The sequence below is a fragment of the Pteropus alecto genome, unplaced genomic scaffold (genome assembly GCF_000325575.1).
Source record: "Pteropus alecto unplaced genomic scaffold, ASM32557v1 scaffold25, whole genome shotgun sequence".
In the NCBI taxonomy this organism is placed as follows: domain Eukaryota; kingdom Metazoa; phylum Chordata; class Mammalia; order Chiroptera; family Pteropodidae; genus Pteropus; species Pteropus alecto.
In genome coordinates, this window is record NW_006441955.1 from 1,962,029 (window position 1) to 1,988,105 (window position 26,077).

At 36.3% G+C, this 26,077-nt stretch overlaps 1 protein-coding gene and 1 pseudogene across 1 annotated transcript in view; both read right to left on the reverse strand.

Annotated features, from left to right (window-relative positions):
• Window positions 1–9,419, reverse strand: part of LOC102879190 (putative selection and upkeep of intraepithelial T-cells protein 1 homolog) — a 9,568-nt gene extending 149 nt beyond the window's left edge. The window contains exons 1-5 of the mRNA XM_025051986.1: window positions 9,173–9,419; window positions 7,393–7,671; window positions 4,539–4,646; window positions 2,470–2,553; window positions 1,608–1,715 (exon numbers count right to left, since the gene is read on the reverse strand). Coding sequence (XP_024907754.1) covers window positions 1,608–1,715; window positions 2,470–2,553; window positions 4,539–4,646; window positions 7,393–7,671; window positions 9,173–9,419 — 826 coding nt within the window. The remainder of the gene's footprint in view (window positions 1–1,607; window positions 1,716–2,469; window positions 2,554–4,538; window positions 4,647–7,392; window positions 7,672–9,172) is intronic.
• A 14,329-nt stretch (window positions 9,420–23,748) lies between these two features.
• On the reverse strand, window positions 23,749–23,867 carry LOC112486028 (annotated as a pseudogene).
• Between the last annotated feature and the right edge of the window lie 2,210 nt (window positions 23,868–26,077).

The following is a 26,077-nucleotide window of genomic DNA, read 5'->3' on the forward strand; positions in this document are numbered from 1 at the left end:
GGATAACAATGACTAAATCTCTCTCTTTTTATTTTCTTTAACGTCTTTTCATAGAGGAACAGCATACTACAATCGTCGAAACAGAAACCTAAAGAGTCTAAGCGCCCGAGTTGGGTTCTTGCCTCCACCATCATTTAGTTATGTGGATAATTTATTTAACTTCTTTGTGTACCAGACTTTATCCCTGATAAAATCTAATTCACAGAAGAGTACATACAGTTGATCTTGAACAACTTGGAGATTAGAGACTCAGATCCCCTGTGCAGTCGAAAATCCACGTATTACTTTTGACTCTCCAAAAACTTAACTACCAATCGCCTACTGTTGACTTGAAGCCTTACTGATCACATAAACAGTCAATCAACACATATTTTATATGTTATATGCATTCTATACTGTATTGTTACAATACAGTAAGCTAGAGAAAAAATGTTATTCAGATAATCACAGGAAGAGAAAATTATACATATATTTTATGTATTTATGACATATCTAACTTTTTCTTACTTTTTCAATATTTTTAGGCCATGAGGCACATCTGCAAGATTTTTCAAATTGTCACAGTCTCCAAAAAAAGTCCAATATATTTATTGAAAAAAATCTACATATAAGTGGATTCACGCAGTTCAAACCCTTGTTGTTCAAGGGTCAACTGTATATTAATCTATATAAAATCCATAGAGCACAAAATAAGTATTTAATATATGTTAGCTATTATTATAGCATCTTGCTCTTTTTCTATCACACTGATGGATGTAGAATTTAGTCTGCTAATGTGGTTAATATGCCAGACTCAATCAAGTATGGATTATTTTTAGAGTAAAATATAAAATGTGCTTTCAGTCTGACTTGGTTTAAGGTCATTTGTGTCTTCATTTCACAGGAGAAAAATTAATAAATAAAATCCTCTAAACAGTCCAGCCCTGCTTTATGGCTTCTGCATTGCGATTTTTGGCAATAGCTATAGCTCCAGCTTATAATAAAGAATTACCTTACCTTGCTGATCATTGCCTTATGTACATAATTTCCATGGGGATTTCAAAGATAGAGTTAAGGGCATATTTCAAATGTGTTACATTCAGCTATCCCAAAACTTATACAATTACCTTTTTCTATTCCACCCTCAAAGAGAGCCAAAGAGGAGAAGAATCAGTTTCACGTGTTCATGCACACTATGAAATTATGTGTGAATGTATGACTTAGTTTGAGAAGATGGTCCTTTGCTTTGCATCAGTTTCTAAAAGAAATCTGTGACTCCCAAAAGTTTGAGATATACTGAATTACTACCTCTTCTAGGTTAAAAGTATGGGAAGAATGGACATATTTTATTAAGTGAAGTGTTGAGTGGATTTTGGTGAACATAGAGCTATTAAAACTGAAGAAAATATTTTCTTTCCTTAAAAGGCAGAAGCATCAGTAGTTTGTATCACTAAACCCATAAAATTCAGGAGACTGGAATACAAACTCTATGACACGAGGTCCAAGTGTTTATTGTTCCTATACTTTAAACAAACATCACTCTTCTTTGGCTAAATGCTTTATCAGAGACCGAGCATTTGGGAAAGGAAATTGTTTCAGGAAGTTTCCATGTTTTTGATCCCACATACCTCTGATTTTTAGTTGCAAATAGGTAATAAATGAGACAATTACACACACTGAACTCAGGACTATCACCACGCCAGCTACTATAGGATGTGCCATTTTGCGGAAGCAATCTGGAGAAAAAGAGATAACATAATTCTTGGTTATCGGTGTGGAGTTACTTCAGATTGAGGGACAATACACCAAGAAAGCAAGAGCTTCTGTATTAATGCCATCCTTCTGTCTTAATTTAGAATAGGAGTAAGCCTTAGGTCTAAAGCTGTTGATAAGTAGGGCAAGAATCAGGGCTATTTCTAGGATGAGAAACAGGTTTTGTGCTGAGGGTAAACAGACCTGGAAAAAAGCAACTCATCTTTCTTTTTCTCTATCTAGCCCATTAATCAATATGCCTCATTAGAGAACATGAGACAAGAGTTATGCACTAGTCATTATTATTATCCAGGTTTGAAAGAGACCAAGAATATGGTCTGGAGATCTCTGAGTGCCTAAGAGATCCTAAGAACTTTAGAAACAAGAATCTCATAAATGGAAGCATTGTCAGACAACATATTTCTTAAAATCTCATTTCACACTTACCATTATAGTGTCAGGAAGCTATCTAGGCTTCCCATGAAAACATTCTATTATGTGGAGGCTTACTACCACCGGCAGTGCCTATTCCTGTGCTGGGGAGTTTTAGGCCCAGTTTCACTTAGTGGTTAAATTATGGTATACAAAGCTTCATTTGTGAGCCTTATGATGGCATAACATATCCCTTGTTTTTGTCTCCTGTGTTAACAAAATTTGGCACCCATCCACAAAAAGAAGTGTTTCTGTGGGAGCTGTGAGACACAGAGCCATACAAGACCTGGGAGGAGTTTTACCCACCTGTACATCTGGTGGTAGGCGAACAGTCTTCGATACAGGCTCTGAAATATGCAGAACTCGATCTGGCTTCTCTCGGCTGTCGCTCTGAAACATATGCACAACACCGACTTAAGCTGTTACCTACCCAAGAGAGAGTTTTGTGGAAGTCCAGGTTTCCAAAGAAGTTCCAGCACTCCGCTGGAGCAACAATAACAAAATACATGAATATGGATTCATTGGAGTGGGTAAGAGGACCATCTTGACCCCTCTCCAAGGAAGCATAGCTTAGGGCTGAATGAGATGGCTGTGAGTCCTCCCATGGGGAATGGGAGCACTGGCGAGTGAATGCCTGGCTTCCCCAGCTGTGCCGATGGCTGCTAGAATTCATTCATCTCTCACAGTATCCAGTGTATTAAATTAAAAGCTCCATGAGTTGGGGGGAGTCAGCAGATCAGGACAGTGTATATAAGGCTTAAGGAGGGCATTGATGGGATATGGCTACTCCTGATTGCATTCTGGACTCCATCAAGAAGCCTGTCTATGAGGCATCCTGACCCAAGGATCCCCCCAATTGGCCTGCTGGCACATCTAGCACATCACATGCCAAACCCACACCTCCTTCCTCTTTGTGGCTAGTTCCCTGTGCCTGCTTTGGAGGGTAGCAGTGAGCAAAGTGCTGGTAGGGAGCATGTGCAGAAAGCAGGCCAGGGTGTTGGCGCAGAGGAGAAACCACAAACTCGAACTGTAGAAACACCTTCAGCGAAAAAAGAGAGTCTGAGAACAGCCAACCTGGTGTTATAAAATCAAAAAAAGACAGATAAGCTAAAGAATTCTTCCACAAGAGGGTGCAAGTACAGAACAGGTATATCCACACAAGGTCAGGGAAAGCCTCAGATTCTATAGCAGTTGCAAATCATGTATTTGATAGAGGTCAATATCCAAAATATATAAGGAATTCATACAGGTCAATAGCAAAACAAACAAACAAACAAAAAAACCCACAAACAATTCAATTTAAAAAATGGGCAGAGGATCTGAATAAATAATTTTCCAAAGAAGAAATACAGATAGCCAACAGATACATACAAGAAGATGTTCGCTATCTCAAATCAACAGAGAAATGGAAATCAAAACCACAATGGGACATTGCCTCATACTTGTTAGAATGGCTATTGTTAAGAGGACAAGAAATATTAAGCGTTGGTGAGAATGTGGAGAAAGGAGGACTCCTGTGCAATGTTGGTGGGAATGTAAAATGGTGCAGTCACTACGGAGAACAGTATGGAGGTTCCTCAAATATTAAAACCAGGACTACCATGTGATCGAATAATTCAACTTCTGGGTACAGTCATGTGTCACATGACAACATTTCAACAACAGACCGCATATACAATGATGGTCCCATAAGGTTATAATGAAGCTGAAAATTTTCTATCTCTTAGTGGTGTATTAGCTGTCATAATGTAACACAATGCATTACACGAGTACTTATCATTGTGTTACAACTGCCAACAGTGTTCAATCAGGTAACACGCTATACAGATTTGTAGCCTAGGAGCACAAGACAAATGTCCATTAACAGATGAATAAGGAAACAAAGTGTGGCAATACACACAAATGGAATATTATTCAGCCATAAAAAGGAATGATATCTCGCCATTTTTGTCAACATGGATGGATCTTAAGGGCATTATGCTAAGTGAAATAAGTCTGAAAGATAAAGATAAATACCATATGATCTTATATGTGGAGTCTAAAAAAAAATAATAATAACAAGCTTTTAAATACAGAGAACAGATTGGTGGTTGCTGGAGGCAGGGGTGGGGGATGGGCAAAATGGGTGAAAGACATCAAAAGGTACTAATTTTTAGTTAGAAAATAAATATGTCATGGAGATGTATACAGCAGGGCAAATATAGTTACTAATACTGTATTTCATATTTGAAAGTTTATAAGAGAGTAGATCATAAAAGTTTTCATCATAAGAAAAAATTTCTGTAATTATGTTTGGTGACGAATATTAACTAGACTTATTGCAGCTTTAGCTCCCCCACACCCAAGTGTATCTCCCACCCTTCAGACTTACTTACTTTGTATTCTGCAATGTAGAGCCACACTGGGCACCATGATAATGATCAGCAGAGTCAGAACTGTCATCAAAATTAGCATCCAAATAACATTCCATGGATACAGTTTATCTGAAATAGAGAGCCACAAATTTTACTACTTAGGAAACTTAAGAGTGTTTGGACCCACTAGACCAGGAGTGATGATTCATCCAAAGCATGTTTCTATGCAAGACCCCGTGGTCCTGGGATATTAGAGCTAAACCAGTTTGGGGAGGTAGTTATATATAACTGGGTGGGTAAAAAGTGAGAAAGTGTCTGGAGTGGGGCTGAGCCAGGTGTGATTTTGTTTGAGAAAAGAGCAAAGGTGAGTGAAAGAAGCTCCCCCTTTTCACCCCATTTCTTCCCATCTATTTCTATCTCATGTTTTCCCTGACTAAAGGGGAAGAGGCAGTCTTTCAGTCCTTTTGTCTAAGCAATCAGTACATGTGTGGTCCTGAAGTCTCTAATATATTCCCTGGGTGAGACATTGTGTTTCAGAATATATTTAGAGACATATGTTTATGTAAATTTTCCTCCTTTCCTGTTCATGTGAACAAGTATCTTCTTCAGCCTGCTGGTTTGTACATACTGGGCATGGACGCCATCATTTTGTTTGGGAATCTGATATCTTTCTTCCCAGAAAAAACTCTCTACCTTGAACGTGCCATTTCACACAGAGAAATGAACTCAAGAGATTGTAGAAAGCCAATCACAAATTCTGCTACTCAAAATTTTGGGTATGTTTGGTGTGGCAGGAACTCGGATTGAGCTGGAGCTTTTCATGTATGTAATTCATGAGAGTGAGACCCCTATGACTTTGAAGCCAATTCTATATTCAGATGAGCAACCCCACACTGCAACCCAGTAAACTGAAAAAGAGCTTTCTCAGCTCACAAGAGACAGGGACAGATTCCCAGGTAAGATTAAATTTTGATTATGATATGTTCTTTATCATAAGTTTGAAGTCTTATCCATGTTTTCTGACATTTAGTGAATGGAAAATACAATCTCTCTCAGATATCTCTATTTCCCAGAACTTTAACTTGATCCCCAGAGTTTGTGTTAATTACAATTCTTTGAAAACATGTTTTTAAGAAGTGCATATCTACTTTAGGAAAGTGTTAACTCAGAAAATATGGCCCTTGTTATTTACTGAAGTTGTAAATAAGTTACCAAGGATTTTACCCATTTTACTTTCTTTGTTTTCTACATATCTATCCTACTATAAATTCTGGGGGCAGAGGATAGGTAGTTTAGTCTTTCTTTGTCTCCGGTAACTGCTTGCCTTATAGAAGTGTCTTGCTGTTTCTGACACAACCATAATATGAAGCTCTGTATTTTTTTTTTCTTTTTTGGGGGGAAGATTAAATGAGCAAATAAATACAAAAATAATCTCAAAGTTGTAAATTGTTAAACCTGTTAGGGGACTTATTCCTATGATAACATTCTTGAATTAGGATATCCCTTTCAGCATCTGGCTCCAATATTAATTTCACAGATATACACAAATACTAATACAGATATATTTACTTGGCACTTTACGAGGCACTCACTCTGCTTTATTTCAATCATTCAAGTATCAAATATTTGTTGCGTAACAGGCAATACTTGAAGCAGCTGGGGTATATCAAGTATATAAAACCAACAAAGATCTCTACCTTCATGTTTTAGAAAGGGAGATAGATAAGGGACAATAAACATAATAAATAAGTTAAGTAGTAGGTTAAAAAGTAATAATACTATGTTTTTAAAAAGTTAAAGAAGGATAAAGAGATAGGGAATCCCAATTGGTTAGGGGCAGGTTGTATTTTTTCCAGTTGGCTTGTCTAAGTAGTTCTTATTCAAAAGGGGAGAGTTGAGTATAGACTTGAAGGAGATAAGGGAATTTAGTGGAATTACAGCATTCAGAGAAGAGGGAGCAACAAGAGCAAAGACCCCCAAAGCAGGAGCAAGTCTGGCATGGTTGGGAAACAGCAAAAAGGTCTGTGTGACTAAACTAGAGTGGATAAAAGTGAATGTTAGGGGGTGAGATCAAATAGGCAATGTGGGCACAGATAATGCAGGACGTTGTGGGGGTATTTTATGCTGAATAAAATGAGGATCTATTACAGAGTCTTGAACAAAGGATGATGTATGTCTCATCTTTTAAATGGTCCCTCCTATTTATCTGTTGAGGGTATACCATAGTGGACAAGAGAGTAGAAATAAGGAGACCTTTTTAGATACTATTGCCAATATTTGGACCATGGACGATGGTGTCTCAGACTTGGATGGCTGCAAAAACGTGGTGAAAAGTGATGAGACTCGGGATATATTTTAAAGTATTATCTTTTAACATATGTGGTATAGAATATGAGAGAAAGATGGGAGTCAAGGATGACTTCAAGGATTTTATTCTTTGAAACTGAGAAAATGAAGTGTGATTGGGAAGGCAGTAAATTATACAAGTCAGGAGGTGATTAGGAGTTTAGTGTTTGATGTGTTTGATTTGGGATATTGGTTAGACTTCCACATTGAGGTGCTGAGTTTAGAGATGAGACTAGAGTTGGGGAGAGAGGTCTGGGTAGGAGATACCATTTGCGAAGCCATTGTCATACTGATGGTATGAGAGAGAAAAAGGAGCAAAGACTAGACCCTTGGGTAACTCCTATATCAAGAAGGCAAATTGAAAAAGATGAAGTAGAAGAAAAGAATAAGAAAATGAACGAGATGAGGAATAAAGTCAAGAAAACGTAATATCCTGGAAACCAAGTGAAGAAAGCATATTATTTTTTCTCTTCAGTTTATAATTTTATGACAACGGCCATCATTTGAAGAACAAACATACAGGTCTTACCTGATAGGACAATGCTTGTCATTTCCTCTTGACCAGTTACAGGGTTTTGAAGGTAGCAGGTGACATTCCTCTGGGAATGTCTAAGGAGAAGAGTCATTTTCATGTCAAACAATTTGTTTGTGTCCTGTGAATGTGATTTCGATGCAGGTGGAATAATTTCTCCTCTGCTGTCTCTCCATTCCATTTGAGGCTGTGGAAACCAACCTTTTGAATTACACTGCACTAAGAGACCTCTGGTATTAGGAGGATGCACAAGAATCTGTATTTCAAAGCTTGTAGCTGGTTGGAAAAAAAAGGGGAAAACAGTATTTTTAGTTGAAGAAAAGGTGAAAAGAAAACAGAGAGAGAAAAGCTCCCCTCCCCCACTCTAATCCCTGTGCCTTTAAGACATACTGAGAGCCAAGCACTGTGAGGCTCTTTCTGGTTGTCACTACATGCTAATCAAAAGAGAAACAGGATAAGCCAGACTGAAGGGTTTTGATATACAAATTAACAAGTCAGGAAGGAAATGCCTGTTTGTTTCACTTATTCATTCCTTCAAAAATATTAGTTATTTAGTGAATCTAGGAGACTGGGCTATGTCCATGGACAAAAACAATCAAGATCTCAGTCCTCTTGAAATTATAGCTTAATGTTTTTTCTTGTATCTTCATTAGTCATATTTGAGCTGCCATAATAAGTTACAAGTAAACAAGTAACATAATTGTGTTTATAACTTTAATTGAAACTTTAATATGTATGTTCTTTGAAATATAATAGGTATTCACATATTATAAAAATAAAGCAGTACAGATCAGCTTAGAGAAAATAAACTAGTTTTTGAAGAATTTCAGGATGTTGCCCAAGACGTAAGGGCTTGCCTAATGTGTGGGCAAAGAAAAAATAATAGAGAAGTAAAGTGTTACTCTAGAGCAGCTTCACCCAGTAAGTTTCTGCAATGATGGAAATATATGATATCCTTGCTGTCCACTATAGTAGCTCTTTGCTACATGAGACTATTAAGCACCTGAAATTTGGCCAGTGAGACTAAGAATTGAATTTTTAATTTTACTTAATTTCAATATATATTTAAATAGCTACATGTAGCTAGTGGCTGTATATGGTAGCTCAGCTCTAAGCAATAGAACTGAATGTCATAATATCCAATAAAAAGGTTAAGTGTGAGTGTGCCTAGAACCTTACACTAGTGCCCTCACTTTTGTGAAGCTGTTCAGTCTACTCCAAGTTCTCCATCTCCCCACCATTTCTTTGTCATTCAGAATACTTCAAGAGTGAGATGATTGACTTAATATATATTTGCATGCAGGACATATATGTCATATATATTGGAGGACATTGAAGAGTGTAGATGAAGGTTTTTTTGAAATATTTAAGAACATTAGTCTGCAACTAAGTAGTCAGTGAATTGAGTCAGAGAGAAATGGGAATAAGAATTATCATTAAGGAGACTGTTGTAAAGATTTAGACAGTTTATAGTGTCAGGCTTCACTAAAGCATTGTCGGAAATAATTAAAAAGTTAGTAATGAATCCTGAAAGGGTTCTGTTGATACTTTACAGGTCTAGCAGTGTATGTGGGTATGCTGATGAAGGTATATCTACTGATGTGTGCAGATATAATTTGCATTCTTTGTCCTACACTCTTCTCAGTTCAAAGACTAAATGCATGAATTTGAACTTGCTAACCCAACCATACAATATGAAAATGTTCAGAAATACCGAGCATCTTCCTACTACTCAGCCTCAGATGGGTTGAAAATCCCTTTGAAGATCCATCCTTACCTGTGACCTTCACTTCTGTGATGGCTTCTTCATAGAAATCACCATCTTTGAAGAAGCAGTGGTAAGGCCCATCATCATCAACACTGATATTAGAGATCCTGAGTGTCACTTTACCCTTCCCAATGGCTTCTTTCAGGAGCTGGGTCCGCTCCACATACTGGAAGATAGTTTCCCCATGCAGGTCTTTACCATCCTTGTATAGGTGAACAGGTTGTTTGTAGCGGTTCCGGAACCAGCGTACTTCCATGTGTTCTGCATTTTGTGATGGGGACAGATAGCAGCTGAGCTCCACTACTCCACCCAGTGGAGCCACGATTGGCCCCTGTAAGCCAGTCACTGTGAACTGTTCTGGGAAGGGAAATAGTAACCAAATAGTCAAAGTATGAGCCAGTTTACACCTTGTATTTGATTTTATATATATAAAATTGTATGTATGTATGTATGTATGTATGTGTGTATATATGTATGTATGTATGTATATATGTACATATATAATAATGTGTGTCTGTGTGTCTGTCATATACATATACACAACACAGATACACACACATCATTCCACATATTTCAGTGAAGTGTTAGAGGCCATTCTGCCACATTTAAGTTGCTTATATATTTCTGTTTCTAATAATTCCACATTCATTTTATAACTTGACTCATTAAGGATAATCTGTGTTTCTACCTCTCTAGGTATTAATGGGTTCTTAACACCCCCTACAAATGCCACCTATAGGACCACCTTAATGTTTTAGCATGTTGCCAGAGATTCCCAATATACTGTTTTCTTTGATTCTCTTTAAAAAAGCTCAAAATAAAAATGTCAAGAAAATAGAAAATCAGAGACCAGTTAAAAGGGGTATTTCACAGTGCTCAGCCTTAACAAAGGACTCTACATTCATTAAGCGCTTAGTCAAATAATGTAGGCTGACTGATCCGCACAGGCAAATAAAGTCTTCTTCAAAAAACATTTGCGTTATTACTCATGCTCTGTCTTTCAGCCTCAGGCCAACCACCAATCATTCTCACTTAGACTGAAGAAACCCACACTGACATTGACACCTGACAGATTTCTCTTTTTATATCTTTAGCATTCAAAAATTACGCTCTGGCAAAGGTATATATGTATATATATATATGTAATCTCAGACTATGTAGAATCTCATCATGGGAGGCTTTCTGCACCATCTAGATTGTTTTCTTACATTTTTGGTTGGGGATTCTAATCTTTGGCCTCAAAGAGTGTAAAAGTTTACTAAGCTATTGTTTATCTCTTCTCAATGAATTTCATAACTTCTTGTCCTCTGAAGTAGAAAGCCACATACCATACAATTCATTGAAAGGGAAAATAAGACTTCGATGTATGTTAAACCTTTATACAATAAAGAACAAATATATTTGTTTATTCCTGTATACATTTTAAACTGATTTCTTTGCAATTATGAACTATTACAGATTTGAATGGAAAGACTTTGAGTACGGAATTATTTAAATAAGAAAATAAAAGGAACAAAAGTTATCAATTTGGCTCAAATAAACTCTTATAAGACTTTTAAACAAACAAACAAACAAACAAATAAATAAATAAAGTGTCCCAAATTTGTATGCAGAAAAATATTGCTCACATTTTGACACAAGCCATCCAATAATAGAGCAGAGAAGAAATTAAAGGTAACTTCAGATACTCAATAATTGCTAACCTATATTAACCATTTAAAATATGCAGAGCAATATTCTAAATTTGAAAATATGAAATAAATAAAAAATGACATACCATATTTATGACTGGGAAGAATCAATTTTTTAAAATTTTCAAATCTCCCTCCCTTAACAAAGTATAACTTCAGTATAGTTTCTGTATCCCAATAGTTGTTTTTTCTTAATTGACAAGTTGACACAAATCAATGTGGATATGTAAAGGCTAAAGGATTGCCAAGACACGACTGAGGAAGAGGAAGAGAAAGAGGATGCACAAGAATAAAGAAGATGGGAGTGAAATGAAGAAGGAGGAGAAGAGAAGAAAATATAATGGAGGTTGAACTGTATAAGAAACCTTTAATATAAATTCAACTGTTTTTTCTGGTTAAGCTCATTGATATGAAGTATATCATAATTTTTGTAGCAATGAAGTTTAGCAATTTGGAGATCAATATAATATAATAATTGTTAAATATTACTTTAAATACATTATAAAATGGTTTTAATAATATTAGCCAAAGACTGGATACCAAATATGTGTGCATCAGTAAGATTTCTGCTATTTAACAAGCAACATTTGCTAGATGTTTTTATTTATTTATTTATTTATTTATTTATTTATAATCTTTGTTTCTTCAGCTATTCAGGATCTTTCTCTTAATCAGGTAACATTGGTTAATACAATTATATAATTTTCAGGTGTACATTATAATTTGACATCTGTATATTCTATTGTGTTTACCACCCAAAGTTGCTAGTTATAAACAAGCTATGCTTATTTCTGCTTTGCATAGACTCTCTTATAAATGCAAATTTTCACCTGTCAAGCTCTCCCAAGTCTATTCTACTCTTCTTCAACTGATGCCCTGCTGTACTGATAACTTGTGTAAATTCCAATATGGATCCATATCTTAGACCACTTCCTCACTGTGTAAGTGAGACAAACCATTTCTCCTCTATATGAATACTGGGTTCTCAAGGGCAAGTATTAGGTCTTTTTCATTTGTTTCTTCCCCCTGGAATGTAACACAAATCTGGGCATAAAGAACCCTTGCTGATTATAAATGATTACTTTTCCCCAACCATAAGCTGGATTCTATAGTACATAGTCTCACAACATAATTGTGTATTAAACCTGAGGAACAATGGTCAAAAGAGCTTAACCCTTTTGTTCTGTCCTTGCTTTTTCAGACATACTCAATATTGCCATGGATCATAAAGATGAGAGAAAGATTCATACCTGAACTTGGTGTTATCATATGAAGGAGGAGCATGAAAACAAAGTATCTGGTGGAAGATAGTCCTGTAGTTTCCATTACACCTGTGATAACAAATGAAGGCGTTCAGAACAGTGATAACTGGAGTATGCAGATGCAGAAATCATATATCTTTACACCTTTTTTCACAGTAATGAACTCTCAAGTAGTATTATCAGATAAATTATAACTCTCAGATTAATTTGGATATCAAATAAACTGAATAATTTCCTAGTATACATATTTCCCATGCAATATACATATTTGGATATCAAATAAACTGAATAATTTCCTAGTATACATATTTCCCATCCTTTAATTTTTATTTGCCAAATCCGGCAACCCTATTCTTAAGAATGTCTAGTATAATGACCATGTCCAGCCACAGGCTTTATTCCCATTAAAGGATCGAAGGCTAGATGTGCTTTGTCTTCTGGTCTGTAAACTCCATTGGGTGAACTGCTACCTCAGGGAAAGTGGCAGCAAATGTAGGAAATAGGTCCCAACCTTCCAAGCCTCAGTAGTTCAAGCATATCCCACAGTTGATTATATTCCTTTACACAGGAAAGTTTAAAGACAGATTTAGCCTTATTTTTCTGGAGGGATGACCTGAGTGGCCATTTTGGAAGCAAATATGACTTTCTACTCATTAGTGGGTGCAATCCATCTGCATTTTCTGCTCCTGGAGGACCTATAATTAGAGACAGATGTGTTGAATTATATGGCCAGTAAAAACTAGGGAAGAATGAAATTGTCTTTCATTGCCAAATGTGAAGAAGGCTTTTTGTCAGTTCTGTAGTGGTTTGGCTTTTGACTCAGCACACAAATATTCATCATCCTTTCCTCCCTTGAAAAAAACAAAAAACAAAACAAACAAACAAAAAAAAAACAGAAAAGCATTGGGAAGGTGCTAGGGTTGTGGTGAAGTGGACAGACAGGCGAATGGTTACAATAACGTGAAAATGCCATGATATATATGTAGGCAACTCTTAGAACCTTGGAGAGAGCAATGCACTTTGCAGCCTCATGGCAGTAAGAAGACCCATGAAGGCTTTACTAGGGAAGCAGTGTCAACATTTTGAGGAATGAGGTGGCTTTCTCATAGAGAATAAAGGTGACAAGGACACGCATCAGATTCAGCACAGGAAAATATTACTGGGCAAGGGAAATTGAAGAAAATATGTGTGTAGTAAGATTTGAGAGGAAGGCAGAGAGCCAACTGTGAAGAGCTTCACATACCTAGTTAATGAATTTAGGCTTCATTATCTAGGAGCAGGAACTCCTAAGGGGCTGAGAGGTAGTATGCCTGGTGGTTCAATCAAAGTCCTGGAATGATGTTGACTCAGTTTAAATCCTGGCTTTACTACTAAGTTATATGTGTTCAGGCTAGTTACTAAAACTCTCTGTGATTCCATTTTTTTCATTTGTGAATAATAATTTCTTGCTCATTATATTTTTTATTAAAATTAATAGAATTATTATACGTAAAGAGGTCAGAATAGTGCCTGATAAGTACTAAAGTGTAAGCACCACAAAGTACATAAGAATCATAAAATTTTTGCGTTCTTATCATTTCTAGTAATACTGAAATGCGATATTTTAGAGTAGTGAAAAGTGGGAGTTTGGAACCAGAATCAAGTCCTGTCTTTGCTACTTACCAGTTATGTGATTTCAGGTTATTGATGTAACCTTTTTGCCCTTTATTCCACTTTCTGGAAAACAGAGGTAATAAAAGTACATACTCCATAGAGTTAAATTAATTAAATACTCAGAGTAAAAAGTGGACTGTAATAAGTGTTATCTTCGGCTATTAAGGGAGGATTTAAAATTGTGGCAGATTTACATATTTGAAATGTGATTCTGGAGGTCAGGAAAGGGCCAGAGAAGGAATACCACACAGCAAGCTGTCACAAACATTTCAGCCCAAGTGGGTGAAGTTGGGTAAGGAATGAAAGATCAGGATATGAGAGACACAAATGTTGTATTACTGCTGGGACTCAGTGAGTCTCTGAATGTAAGAAAGGAGAGAGATGTATTTACATAATTCTCCTGGGTTTCCAGAATGAGTGGTTGTGTGGAGAAATTGTGTCATTAGTCTTAACAAGAAGTGAAGGAAGAGCAATTGAGCTTTGACCATGTCAAATTTTGTTTCCATGCAATTGTTTTTATTTACTATATTGACTTTTTTGTACATATCATACTTTGTTACAATTGTTAAGATACATGACTTTACCATTAGATCTTGAAGTCTCTAAGCATAGGAATTATATGTTCTCATCCCAAAATATGTTACGGAATCTCACAGTGTGTCTAGTGTACATGAACTGTGCTGGACATCTCCCGTATGCTCTTGCTGATGTAATCTCCATTCTGCTCTGCCCTGCTCTGTTTCCCAGAACTCTGACCTATAAGGATTACAGCAATCGACTCCCTTCCCTCTGGCTTGGTCAGATTTAGTAAGCATAAATAATAAACAGGAGATGGCAGGCGTGGAAAAGAGTGAGGTTGGAGTATTTTTCTCTCAGATTCCTTCTTTCGGGCTTGCTGTGGTGAGCTGTATGCCTGACCAAAAGTCAACTTCCATTACAAAAAAAAAAAAAAAAGATACCTCATTGTGCATCCCTCTCTGTCCTCAGGTTTTAATTATTGCTTCTCTCTCCTCCTCCTTCAGACCCAGATGTGGTCACAACCCCTCCACTTCAGCTCCAAGAAATTGCACTACTCCTCAGGGTTTTTCTACACTGTGTTCACACAATCGAGTTTTTAAATAATCTTTCTATTTAATGCATCTCAAACTTGATGTGTCATCTGTTTCTGGCTGATAAAAGAATTGGTACTGAAAGTGGCCCTCAGGAAGAGATCCTCCACATGTGATTCTGAAATTGGGTTGCTCATGTATTTGAGGAGGACACAGCTAACCTCTTTGCTGGAGAGAAATGAGCAAGGGTAATGTATATAGCATATCATGCACCAAATTTTTTCAAATTGCCAAATTTGGCGATATGAGATCAAGTGCAGTTGGGAGCAGAGCACAGGAAAGGAAAATAGTTGACTTGATCACTATAGCAAAAGGGTAATCATAAAGATTGTGAAGTCCTTTACCTTCTTCTGATTGCCCGAGATGATGGACATGAGAAAACAGAGGAAATTAAAAGCTACGAATATGCAATTGAGAACATGTGTGAATAGCCATGAGGTCTCCATTGCAACTCTGAAAAAGTCTCTAGTCTTCTTTTTAGGCATAAGATATGTGGATGAGGACTGATATAAGGTCTAATTTTAAGGACTGCAGAGTTTGAGCAACAACTGAATGTTCTACCTCACCAAGTCTCTTAAGTTAAGAGCACTGGAGGGCATCTTGATACCCTCCCTAAGACATGGGACAAAGACATGGACAAGTCTATTCATGGGATCAGCAACATGGATTTTCTTGCAGTGAGGACAAGTGGCTGTTACTATACTGAATGTTCAGCTTTTTATTTTCAGAAGACTGGCAGGTTAGCGGGTGGCATCTATCATAGAGGGGGCATTAATTTGTCCTCAGTGATAAACATTTCCTCTGTCATTGAATCTGACTTGCCTGAAAGCAGCATTTCTTTATGCATAACCACTCATGTACGTACAAAATGCCTTATTCATCCCCATATTATCCCACACAACATTGCCTCTGACTCAGAGATACATTTTACAGCAAAGAAGTGCAGCAACGGGCTCAAGATCATGAAACTCACTAGTCTTACCAAGTGCCTATGATCCAGATACAGCTGACTTGACAGAACCTGATAAAGGATCAGGCAGAACACCAGAGAGGAGCTAACGCCCCATGCAATAGAGGATTCCCAATGACATGTATAATGTGCCTTAAACCAGTGGCTAACCAACTGTGCAGAATGCACAGGACTGGAAAGCAAGGAAGAGATATGAGATCTTCTCATTGTGAGGCTTTACAACCTTTTTGAAGAATTTTTGCCACCCCTTTACAATCTTCACCTCCATGTGTTTGGAGGTCCTAAAATCTCATAGTGTTGTGGTCTGATCAATTGGAAGCTGAGACTGTCCCCTGGCTGTATTGGGGCTTCTCATACCACTAAACCAAGAATCAGAAAACTGGGCCACTGGAGGGCTGGAGAGATTAGTCCAAGGGCCACAGAGGTGCCTGGAGCAATAGTCTGGGTCAATACAAAACTGAAGCAACTCAAATAAAGATAAGACAACCAAAGGCTTAGATGTCTATGACTGAAGATTTGAAGGACCCCATCAGGTTAAGAACCTCTTTTCACTGAGGTACTAATTAAAGAGAAAGGCCACACTAAATGAGCAGTGCAAGAAGGCAGCTACAATAAATGTGTTTAGACTTTTGTGACCACCTGGGTCTATAACAGCTATGTTTTATGTTTATTAACTATGATTTTTGTCTATTTTCCCAGATACTTTACATGAATAACATTGATTGTGTTGATTTAGGTCCCACACAGGAAATTTGGCCAAAACAATATTATCCATCAGGAAATTTGGCCAAAACAATATATCCATCAAGATATAGGATTGGGCTTCCCTTTGATAAGGACGCAAACTTCTCACCGAGCTAAAGGAAAAGCCTAGATAGTGGCCGAGACAAAGGTGGTGGACTATGCTGGATATCTCTCTTTGCCCATCCATGTCCATTCTCCACACCTCTTCAAAAAATATTCGTAAGAAAATTGGAATGCAAGCCAATATGGATATAGGAAATAGGGAATAACAGGAATTATAACAGGAATAACAGGAATTTGTTATAGGAAATATTCTTCAAACTTTGCACGAATTTTCTCTCACTCAAATGAGAATCTTAATCAGGTACATATTCCACACAGTATATAATAGTTTTAAAACATGTTTGGACAATGCAGTCTTAGTGTTTTAATGGGTACAGAGTTTAGGTTTGGGAAGATGTGAAAGTTCTAAAGATGAATGGTGGTGATGGTTACTCAACAATGTGAATGTAATGTCATCGGATGTACACTTAAAATGGTTAAAATAGTAAATTTTATGTTATGTATGTTGTAATATAAAATATAAAAATATAAAAAATTTAAATATTCAAACAAATGGCAAATATGCCAACAAGAGACTATAAAAGTTAATACAAATCACATTCAACGTGCCAAGCAAGTTAATCAAATCACAAAAAAAGAGATGAATGTCTTTAAACCAGTATTATCACAGCAATTTTCCTATTACAGAAATAGTAGTATCTAATTCACCCTTTTTCTGTCAATTTTTTGAGGGTCGTTCATGCAGCTTATTTTATTTATTGATTGATTTTTATTTTTTTAAATTCTTTAATGTCACCACGTATTTGACTCCTTTTCAATTTTGTTTTTTCTCTTGTAGTAATTAAAGTGTTTTTGATACATCCTCCTTGCCTATTGAGAGTGACTGAGTTAAAAGTATTTTTTATAAAGGTTATTCATGTTATATTTTGAAAGCTAATAATTTTGTAGATATAATATTTCAATATTCATCATAAATATACCACAATGAGATATTTTTTCTTTATCTCTATACTTTTGTTAATCTCAGCTAGCTACCTTAGAAAAGAGAAATTCTGTTTGCAAAGAATACTATGCAATGGTGACTCATAGCACTACTACTATGTAACTGGGGAATAACATGAATAAAAATAAAATATTTTCTTTACTTACGATAAAATCAGACTCCAGAAATTAAGCCCAACAATTGCAGTGACACAATATTGCAGATTCAGTCTCTAACGACCCACAAAGAAACATTGAGAAAAGATTTTTTCTAGAGGTGACTGAGACATCTGTTCACATCATCTCACTAGTCTTTAAACATAAGTCTGTCAAGTCTCTAGAAATGTAGGGACTGGAGGACTCCTAGAAAGCACAAGGAAGAGTAAGCGATGGAAGAAGTGATGACCATCTGGAAAGAGAGAACTGTACCCTAAATCTTACACTTACTTGAGCCCGGCGATCCCCAAGTCAGGTCTTCATTGTCTCTAGAGAATAAGTTGCAAATGAATCACCTAAAGTTGCCAAGAGTCTGATGAGATCCAGGCAAACTACTTAACAAAGATCCTTGTTACTGCTGCCATCCAATTCTGGGCACCTGATTCAGCCAGCCTGATCTGTATGTTCCTTTCCTAAGGGAAATTCCAAGGAGACTGGTGGTTTCACTCTGTGGGTAGGCGTCGTTGTTCAGTTTCAGTAATTGTATCAGGCATCACTGTATTAACATCACAAGTTCTAACAAGATTTACCTCGCTCTGAAAGAAAGCAGCACATAATCTGATTTATATATTTTATGTAATTTGTGCTGAATAAAAGGGCTGTGATAAAGGAATCTCTTTTGAATGCTGTACCTGTATTTAGAAAGGAAAGAAAGGGAACCGTGGAAGCATTATAAAAGGCACTAAATCCAGATCAGGCATTCAAGGAAGGCTTCAGGAAGGTGATAATGGCTAGGAGGAGTCTTGAAAAAAATGAACAGTTAGCTCAGTTAAGAAAAGGAACAGAGTAACTTTTCCAGGCTGAGGAAACAATAGCTTGAAAGACATATGAGAGAAGATGATAGATTGAGGAAGCATCCTTAGGGCCTTCCTCCTCTCCTGCAGGCCCCTAGGTCTAAGGCTGCCCCTCTCTTGTAGTTGCCCCCATCCACACTCCACATTGCAGTCACTACCCTCAGGGTGTGTGACACAATCACCCCAGCTCCCTTCATTCTTGATGCACTTCAAACAAAGAAACTGATCTCTTTCTTTTAAGCATTTTGCTGTTATTCCTTTTAGGCAAACAGTTTAATAAAGTAACTTAGATGGAGATGTGATTAATTCTAGGATACTACGAAAAATGCTTGGAGAACTGATCCCTGGCCCATAAAGTCCAATGTGCTTCCAGAAAAGGCTCTGGGGTCCGTGGTAGAACTCTGCCATTTCTTCTGCTGCTCATGGGATGGGAGGAAGGTCATTAAACTTTATTTTATTGATTCCTTCCTCTGTGGTTACCCTTCATATGCAAAGTAGAAATGGTTTGAGAATTGTCTACATAAGTGACTAGAACCCAGGTTGAGGACTCCCAGAAGTCAGTCTCAGAACTTTGGAGAAGAACCTGGACTCTTGGATATGAGAGAGAGAGAGAGACGCCTGAGAAAAGCCCCCGGTTGCACCATGCCTGAGTCCTCCAAGACCACTTCTCCTCTACTCTCCTGGTGACTGTGGCTGCAGGATGGAGCTCCAGTGGAGCTGAATCCCTGGATCTGATCACTTACCGGAGTTCCTGAATCTGGTTTCCTTCTCTTCTCCAGATCCTTCTGGTAAAGTTCTTCCTGTGGCCAGGAACTAGGGGTGTGTCTTAATTAGCATCAGGCATTTGAAGCCAAGCAAAATGGGTGTTAATATGTGTGCAGAGAGATCATAATTACATCAATGATCTGTTTTTCTGTGACTAAAACACAAGTGTAGTGAAATGTCTGGAGGCAGAATTCAAACGTTTTTCTGTTGTGCAAGTGGTGCTAACCTGGAGTAACTCCTGCATGAAATTAACACTGATCAAAAAGCTTTTTAACATTGATAGGATTATTCTCCCTCTGAAATGTTCCCTCCTCCCTTCCTCATCAAAACATCCACTTTGCCCATCTGATATGTCTCTGTATCAGGTTCTTTATCCAGACTAGATTAGAATCATCTAGATTAGATAATTAGAATCATCTGGGTAATAAATTCACATTCTGTAACATTTACTGTTTAAAAGTCTACAAGTCAATGATTTTTGGTATATTTATAATGCTTTATAACCATCACCACTATTTAATTTCAGAATATTTTCATCATCCCCCAAAAAACTTGTGGCCCCCAATTTTCCCCTTCCTCCATTTCCTGGCAATCACTGACCTACTCTCTGTCTATGAGTCTTCCTAGTCTGGACATTTAAAGTAAATGGAATCATACAATATGTGGCTTTTGTGACTGGCTTCTTTCACTTAGCGAAATGCTTTCAAGATTCATCCATGTCGTACCAGATATCGGTACTTTTTATGGATGAATAGTCTTCCCCTTAGGAATATATATTTTTAAAATTGTTGATTAGTTTACAGACTTAATTCAGTTTTCATCTTTTTTCATTTTAACTCTGCATTCCTCATTATAGTGATGTTCTTTTTTAAAAAATTGAGGTATAATTAACATATCACACTGTATAAGTTTGAGGCATATAATATGTTGACTGATACATGTATATATTGCAGTATGATTACCACCATAGCATTAGCTAATACCTTTATCCTGTCTCATAATTGTCATTTCTTTTTTTTTTTGTGGTGAGAATAATTAAGATTGAGTCTCTTAGAAAACTTGAAATTTATAACACAGTTTCGTTAACTAGAATAAGTATGCTGTGCATTAATTACATCTCCAGAATTTATTTATCTGATAGTTACAAGTTCGTATCCTTAAACATTTCCCCAATTCCCCAAACTCTCAATTCATGCTAAAAACATTTCTATTCTGTTTCTACAAGTTCTGTTTTTTTTTAGATGTCATTGGTATTTTCTAAAATTCCCCTAGATGATTGCATTGCACAAATGAGATTAAAAACTATGCCTCCATAGCTAATGGATATCTTGGACATGCCTTGAAATTTTTTCAGGGCTTGTGACAGGAAGAATTTGAGAGGCAGAGAAATGGAGTTTTTTTCAGGTGAGAGTATTGCAAATGGTATTGGGAGTATTCCAACTTCTATTAGTTCTGCTGTTCAGTGACTATTTTTATTCTCTAGTTGTACGTGGGACTATACTGTTATGAAAGAACAAGCTTCATCTTGAAAAGAAGTGATTTCATGTGTTGTTATCTCCATCTATTGCATATGGTAATGGGAACACTTTCTTTTGCTCTCTGTTTACAGTCATGTTTACATGGCTGATGGAAAAATTTCTCTAGACAGTGTAGGAAGGTTATATGATCTTAAATTATTTATTAGATTGGTCACATAGGCAATCACCACAAAAGAAAAAGAATGATGACTAAAACCTCATCAAAATTTATAATTTCCTCTCATCCAAATATCATATTAAGGATTTCTGGCTTCTGCTTGGGATTCATAAAGTAGAAGTGTTGGTCCAAGCTTAAAAGCAAAGAAAAGCTGAATAATCAACAAAATCATAACTTTTCCTGAACCCTTCTGAGTTTGTAAGGAAAAAGGTCCCCTGAAATTTTCAAGAATAAAAGAGGCACAAACACTGACTTACCTGGATAGAGCATAGGAAGAAGAGAAGACACCATCGAAACTGATATAAAGACTTGAGCTAAAATTCTAATGAGTAGGTAAAGGCCAACTGTGGGCTAGCAGGAGAGTATAGGTCTCTAGGAGATGCAGACACAAAAGGAGTTTTTGCCCACCTACAGAATCTTCACAGTGGGGATTCATGAGAATGAATGGAGGCGAAACAAGATATTGGAAAAGCCTTTCTGTGATCAGGTAGAGGACAGGGCAGTCACCTGTTTGTGGGAGAGGCAGAGGCTCCACCCAGTTGCTGCTTCCTTATGGAATAATAAGTATTAAGGTATTGGTAAAAGTGTTAAGATGGTGGCTACACCCAGTTCATCCTCCCTTATGGAATAAAAGTGTTAAAATATTTGGTATTTATGATATTAAATAAATAAATCTCCTACAAGTGTGTTTGTACATGTCTTTTGGACAAAAGCGCTAATATGTTAGATTAAAAAAAAAGTAGATTTCAATGGATAATAATTAAACAAAAACCAAGATAATCTGAAAAAAAATAAAATTATTGATTGAGAGTTTTTATTTTCCTGGCATTTTAAAAATTTTGCTTCTCTGTCTTCTGACATTCTTTGTGTCTGAGGACAAATCAGAGTTGTTGTTTATTCATCTGAAATGTGTTTTTCCTCTTGGGCTGTTTTCTGTGTTCCCTTTGTATTGCAGCAGTTTGATTATTATGTTCCTAGACACGATTTCCTTCACATTTATGTATACTCCTTGTGGTTTATGAGATTCTGGAATCTGTAAATATAAATTATTTCTCCCACTTTGAGATTATTTTAGAAGTAAAAATAATTCTACCTCATTCTCTCTCTTCTACTTTCAGGATTCCAACTGCATGCATGTTAGCCCATATTGTCATACAGATTCCTGATACTATGTTTATCTTTATTCAATTTCTTTTCTCTGTATTCTTCTGATTGGACAATTACTTTAATTTCACTGATGCTTTCCTCTCTTACCTTTGTCCTACCAGTAATTAGGAAACTATGAATAGGAAAGTACAGATAGCCAAATACCACTTCAAATTCTACTCTAGTTTCCTCAGTTATTAACATTTTGCATAGTTTAGACTTGGCATATAATAAATTTCCAGAAATTTATTTATGTAATCTAGGCTATCCAATTTTTTTGGAGTATACAAATTCATAGTAGTCTCTTACGATCCTTTATATTCCTGTGGCATCAATTGTGACGTCTTCTCTTTCATTTCTGATTTTATTTGTCTTCCCTCTTTGTTTCTTAGTCTAGCTAAAGTTTTCTCGATATTGTTGATCTTTCCTAAAAACTGAATCTTTGTTTTGTTATTTTTCTATTGTTTTCTATTCTCTATTTTACTTATTTTTCCTCTGACATTTATATTTCCTTCTTTCAGCTAACTTTGAGTTCTGTTTGTTCTTATTCTAGTTCATTGTCGTGTTTGAAATTTTTTTTCTTTATGAATGTAGGCATTTATTACTATAAACTTCCCCCTTAATACTGCTTTTGCTGTGTCCCATACATTTTGGCATGTTGTATGTCCATTTTCATTTGTTTCAAGGAACTTTTTAATTTCCCTTTAGATTTTTTCTTTGACATATTGATTGTTCAAGAGTATGTTGTTTAATTTCCACATATTTTTGAGTTTTCCAATTTTCCTTCTGTAATCAATTTTTTGTTTCATTCTTTTGTAGTCAGAAAATATACTTAATATTATTTCAATCTTTCACATTTGTTAAGACTTGTCTTGTTACCTAATTTGTGATCTATCCTGGCAAATATTCTATTTTTGCCTGAGAAGAATGTATTCTGCTGCTGTGGGGTGGAATGTTCTGTATATATCTGTTAGGTATACTTGTCTAAAGTATAGTTCAAGTCCAACATTTCCTTATTGATCTTCTTTCTAGATGTTTTATTCCTATTGAAAGTGGCATGTTGAAATTCTCCACTATTATTGTGTTCCTGTCAGTTCTGTCAATGTTTGTTTTATTTATTTGGTTCATATATATTTATAATTGTTATATTTTGGAGAGCCAACATTTTTCTCATTATACATTATCTTTCTTGGTCTCTTTTGACAGCTTTTAATTTAAAATCTATTTGATTTAAGTATGCCCACACCTACTCTCTTTGGTTTTCATTTGTATTGAATACCTTTTCCCATCCTTTACTTTCATCTTACTTATATCTTTAGATTTAAAATGAGTCTCTTGTAGATGGCTAGACAGCATATAGTTAGATCTGGGGTTTTTGTTGTTGTCGTTGTTCTTTTTCTTTCTTTTTTTAGGTGAGGCAACCCTTGGTTGACCTCACAGATTGCAAGGAACTTGTCAGCTTACAATCCCTTATTTATTTATTTTTTAATATTTTACGCCTTCAGCACCTGGTCTTCCTAGGTGGTCTCCCATCCAAGTGCTAACTAGGTCTGACCCGGCTTAGCTTCTGCGATCAGACGGGATCGGGTTTGTTCAGGGTAGCATGGCCGTAAACCATTGTTGTTCTTTGTTTGTTTGTTTGATTGTTTTGCCATTCGGCCACTCTCTGTCTTTTGATTGAGAATTTTAATCCATTCATGTTTAAAGAAATTATTGATATATAAGAACTTATTATTACCATTTGACAATCATTTTCAGTCTCATAGCTTTTTTGTCTTTCTTTTCCTCTCTTGCTTTCCTCTTTTGTGAAATGTTGTTTTTTTTTTTTTTTTTTGGTGATGATATGTGTTGTCTTTCTCATTTTTTTTTGGTATATCTTCAATATGTATTTTCTTTGTGGCTTATATAAACATAACAATCTATTTTAAACTAATAGCAACTTAACTTCGATCATACACAACTCTACATTTTTATGTAACTCAACTTTATGTTATTGATATTACAAATTACATCACAAATTATATTTTTTATAATGTATATCCATTAACATGTTTTGTAGGCATAGTTTTTTAATACTTTTGTCTTTTAACTTCTACACCAGAATCAACAATGATTTACAAACTACTGTTATAAAGATTTATAGTATTTTCTATTTATCTATATATTTACCTTATTTACTTTTACCTGCAAACCATATATTTTAGTATGTTTTTGTGTTGCTGTTTAGCATCCTTTCATGTCAATTTGAAGGACTCCATTTTGTGCTTTGTGTAAGGCAGATCTAGTGTTAATAAACTCCCTAAACTTTTGTTCATCTAAGAAAGTTTTTCTCTTTCATTTTTGAAAGATAATTTTTTCTTTAAGCACTATAAATAGTCAACTTGCACATTGACATGTTCTGTTGGTATTTCTACATTTGAAAAAAACAGCCACATTTCCTGGTCTTTATGGACTGGCTTTATACAGGGAAGACTTTTATCAGTCAACCTGGCTGGAGATTCTGGGATCTCTCAAACCTTTTCTGTAGATGTGCCTTCTCTGGACTAGTGCATGTACATCCAATTAGAGAGATTTTCTGATTTCTGTTTTCAGTAGTTCATAACCTCTTACTCCATCCATGTTTGTCTACTATATTGCAGTTCCACACACCCCAACTCTTTTTGATGTTGTTGTTCTCTTCAGTAGTTCATAACCTCTTACTCCGTCCGTGTTTGTCTACTATATTGCAGTTCCTCTGGAACAGCTCCACACACCCCAACTCTTTTTGATGTTGTTGTTCTCAGATGTTGTTGATCTCTAGGTTTCCTGGTGTCGAGAGTATGCCAGGTTTGTCAATGATTCAAGACAGCAGAGACAGAAACTTGTTCTCCCCATCACCCAAAAGACTGAACATTGGACATATGTTTCAATCTCTTCTTTCTCTCCCAAGGGAGAATCTGAGGTCTGTGAATTTTCCTGAAGTTATTATTCTGGCCTAGGGTAAAGGACTCTGGCAATGAGTGAATACTTGTTCAAGCTATCACCTTTACTCTCCATAACTCCCAATTTGGAGCCTTTTCCTGTCAGTGCTCAGTTTCAGGCAAGACAAAAATCAGTCCCTTGGGTAGCCTCCTGAAAAGTCAGAATGTTGAATGTATAAGTCAGTCTTCCTCTGCTTTCCACACTGAAAAGCTGGAAGCTATAGTTTCCTCCCGATAGTGTGGTTCTGTGCTGATCATATGGGGAGAGATTTTAGTGAGAAGGTTTCATGTTGTGCACTCACCTGGGGTGAGAAGCCTCCCAACTGGTCTCTGCATTTTTCACAAAGGAAATTGGTTCATGTATTTTTGAATTGGTGTGTTCATAGAGCAAAAGAAAGTCTGGGGCTTTCTATTCCACAATCTTCCTGACATCACTCACTTGCATGCATTTTCAATCATCTGGAGCTGCAGTCATGTGAAATTTCAACTATGATGAACATCTAAGATTGGTCATTCACATCTACATATGGTTTCTCTCACATGGTTTGGGTTTCACATGGTAGAGTGGCTATATTCTAAGAGAGAACATAGGAGTGATTATTTCAAAAGACCCATAAATAATTGCAAGGCTTCTTTTGAACTAATGTAAGAAGTTACAAAATGTTACTTCCTCTATATTGTATTGGGCATGTATATTGTATTGGTCACTAAGGCAGCTCAGATTTAAAGGTAGGGGAATTGGACTTCACTGCTTGATTTGAAGAGGAACATATGTATACACAACAAAAAATGATGGCGCCTATATTGAAAACTACCACTACATTTAATATTTCCATTATCTTTTTCCCCATGTGTTTCAATTTTG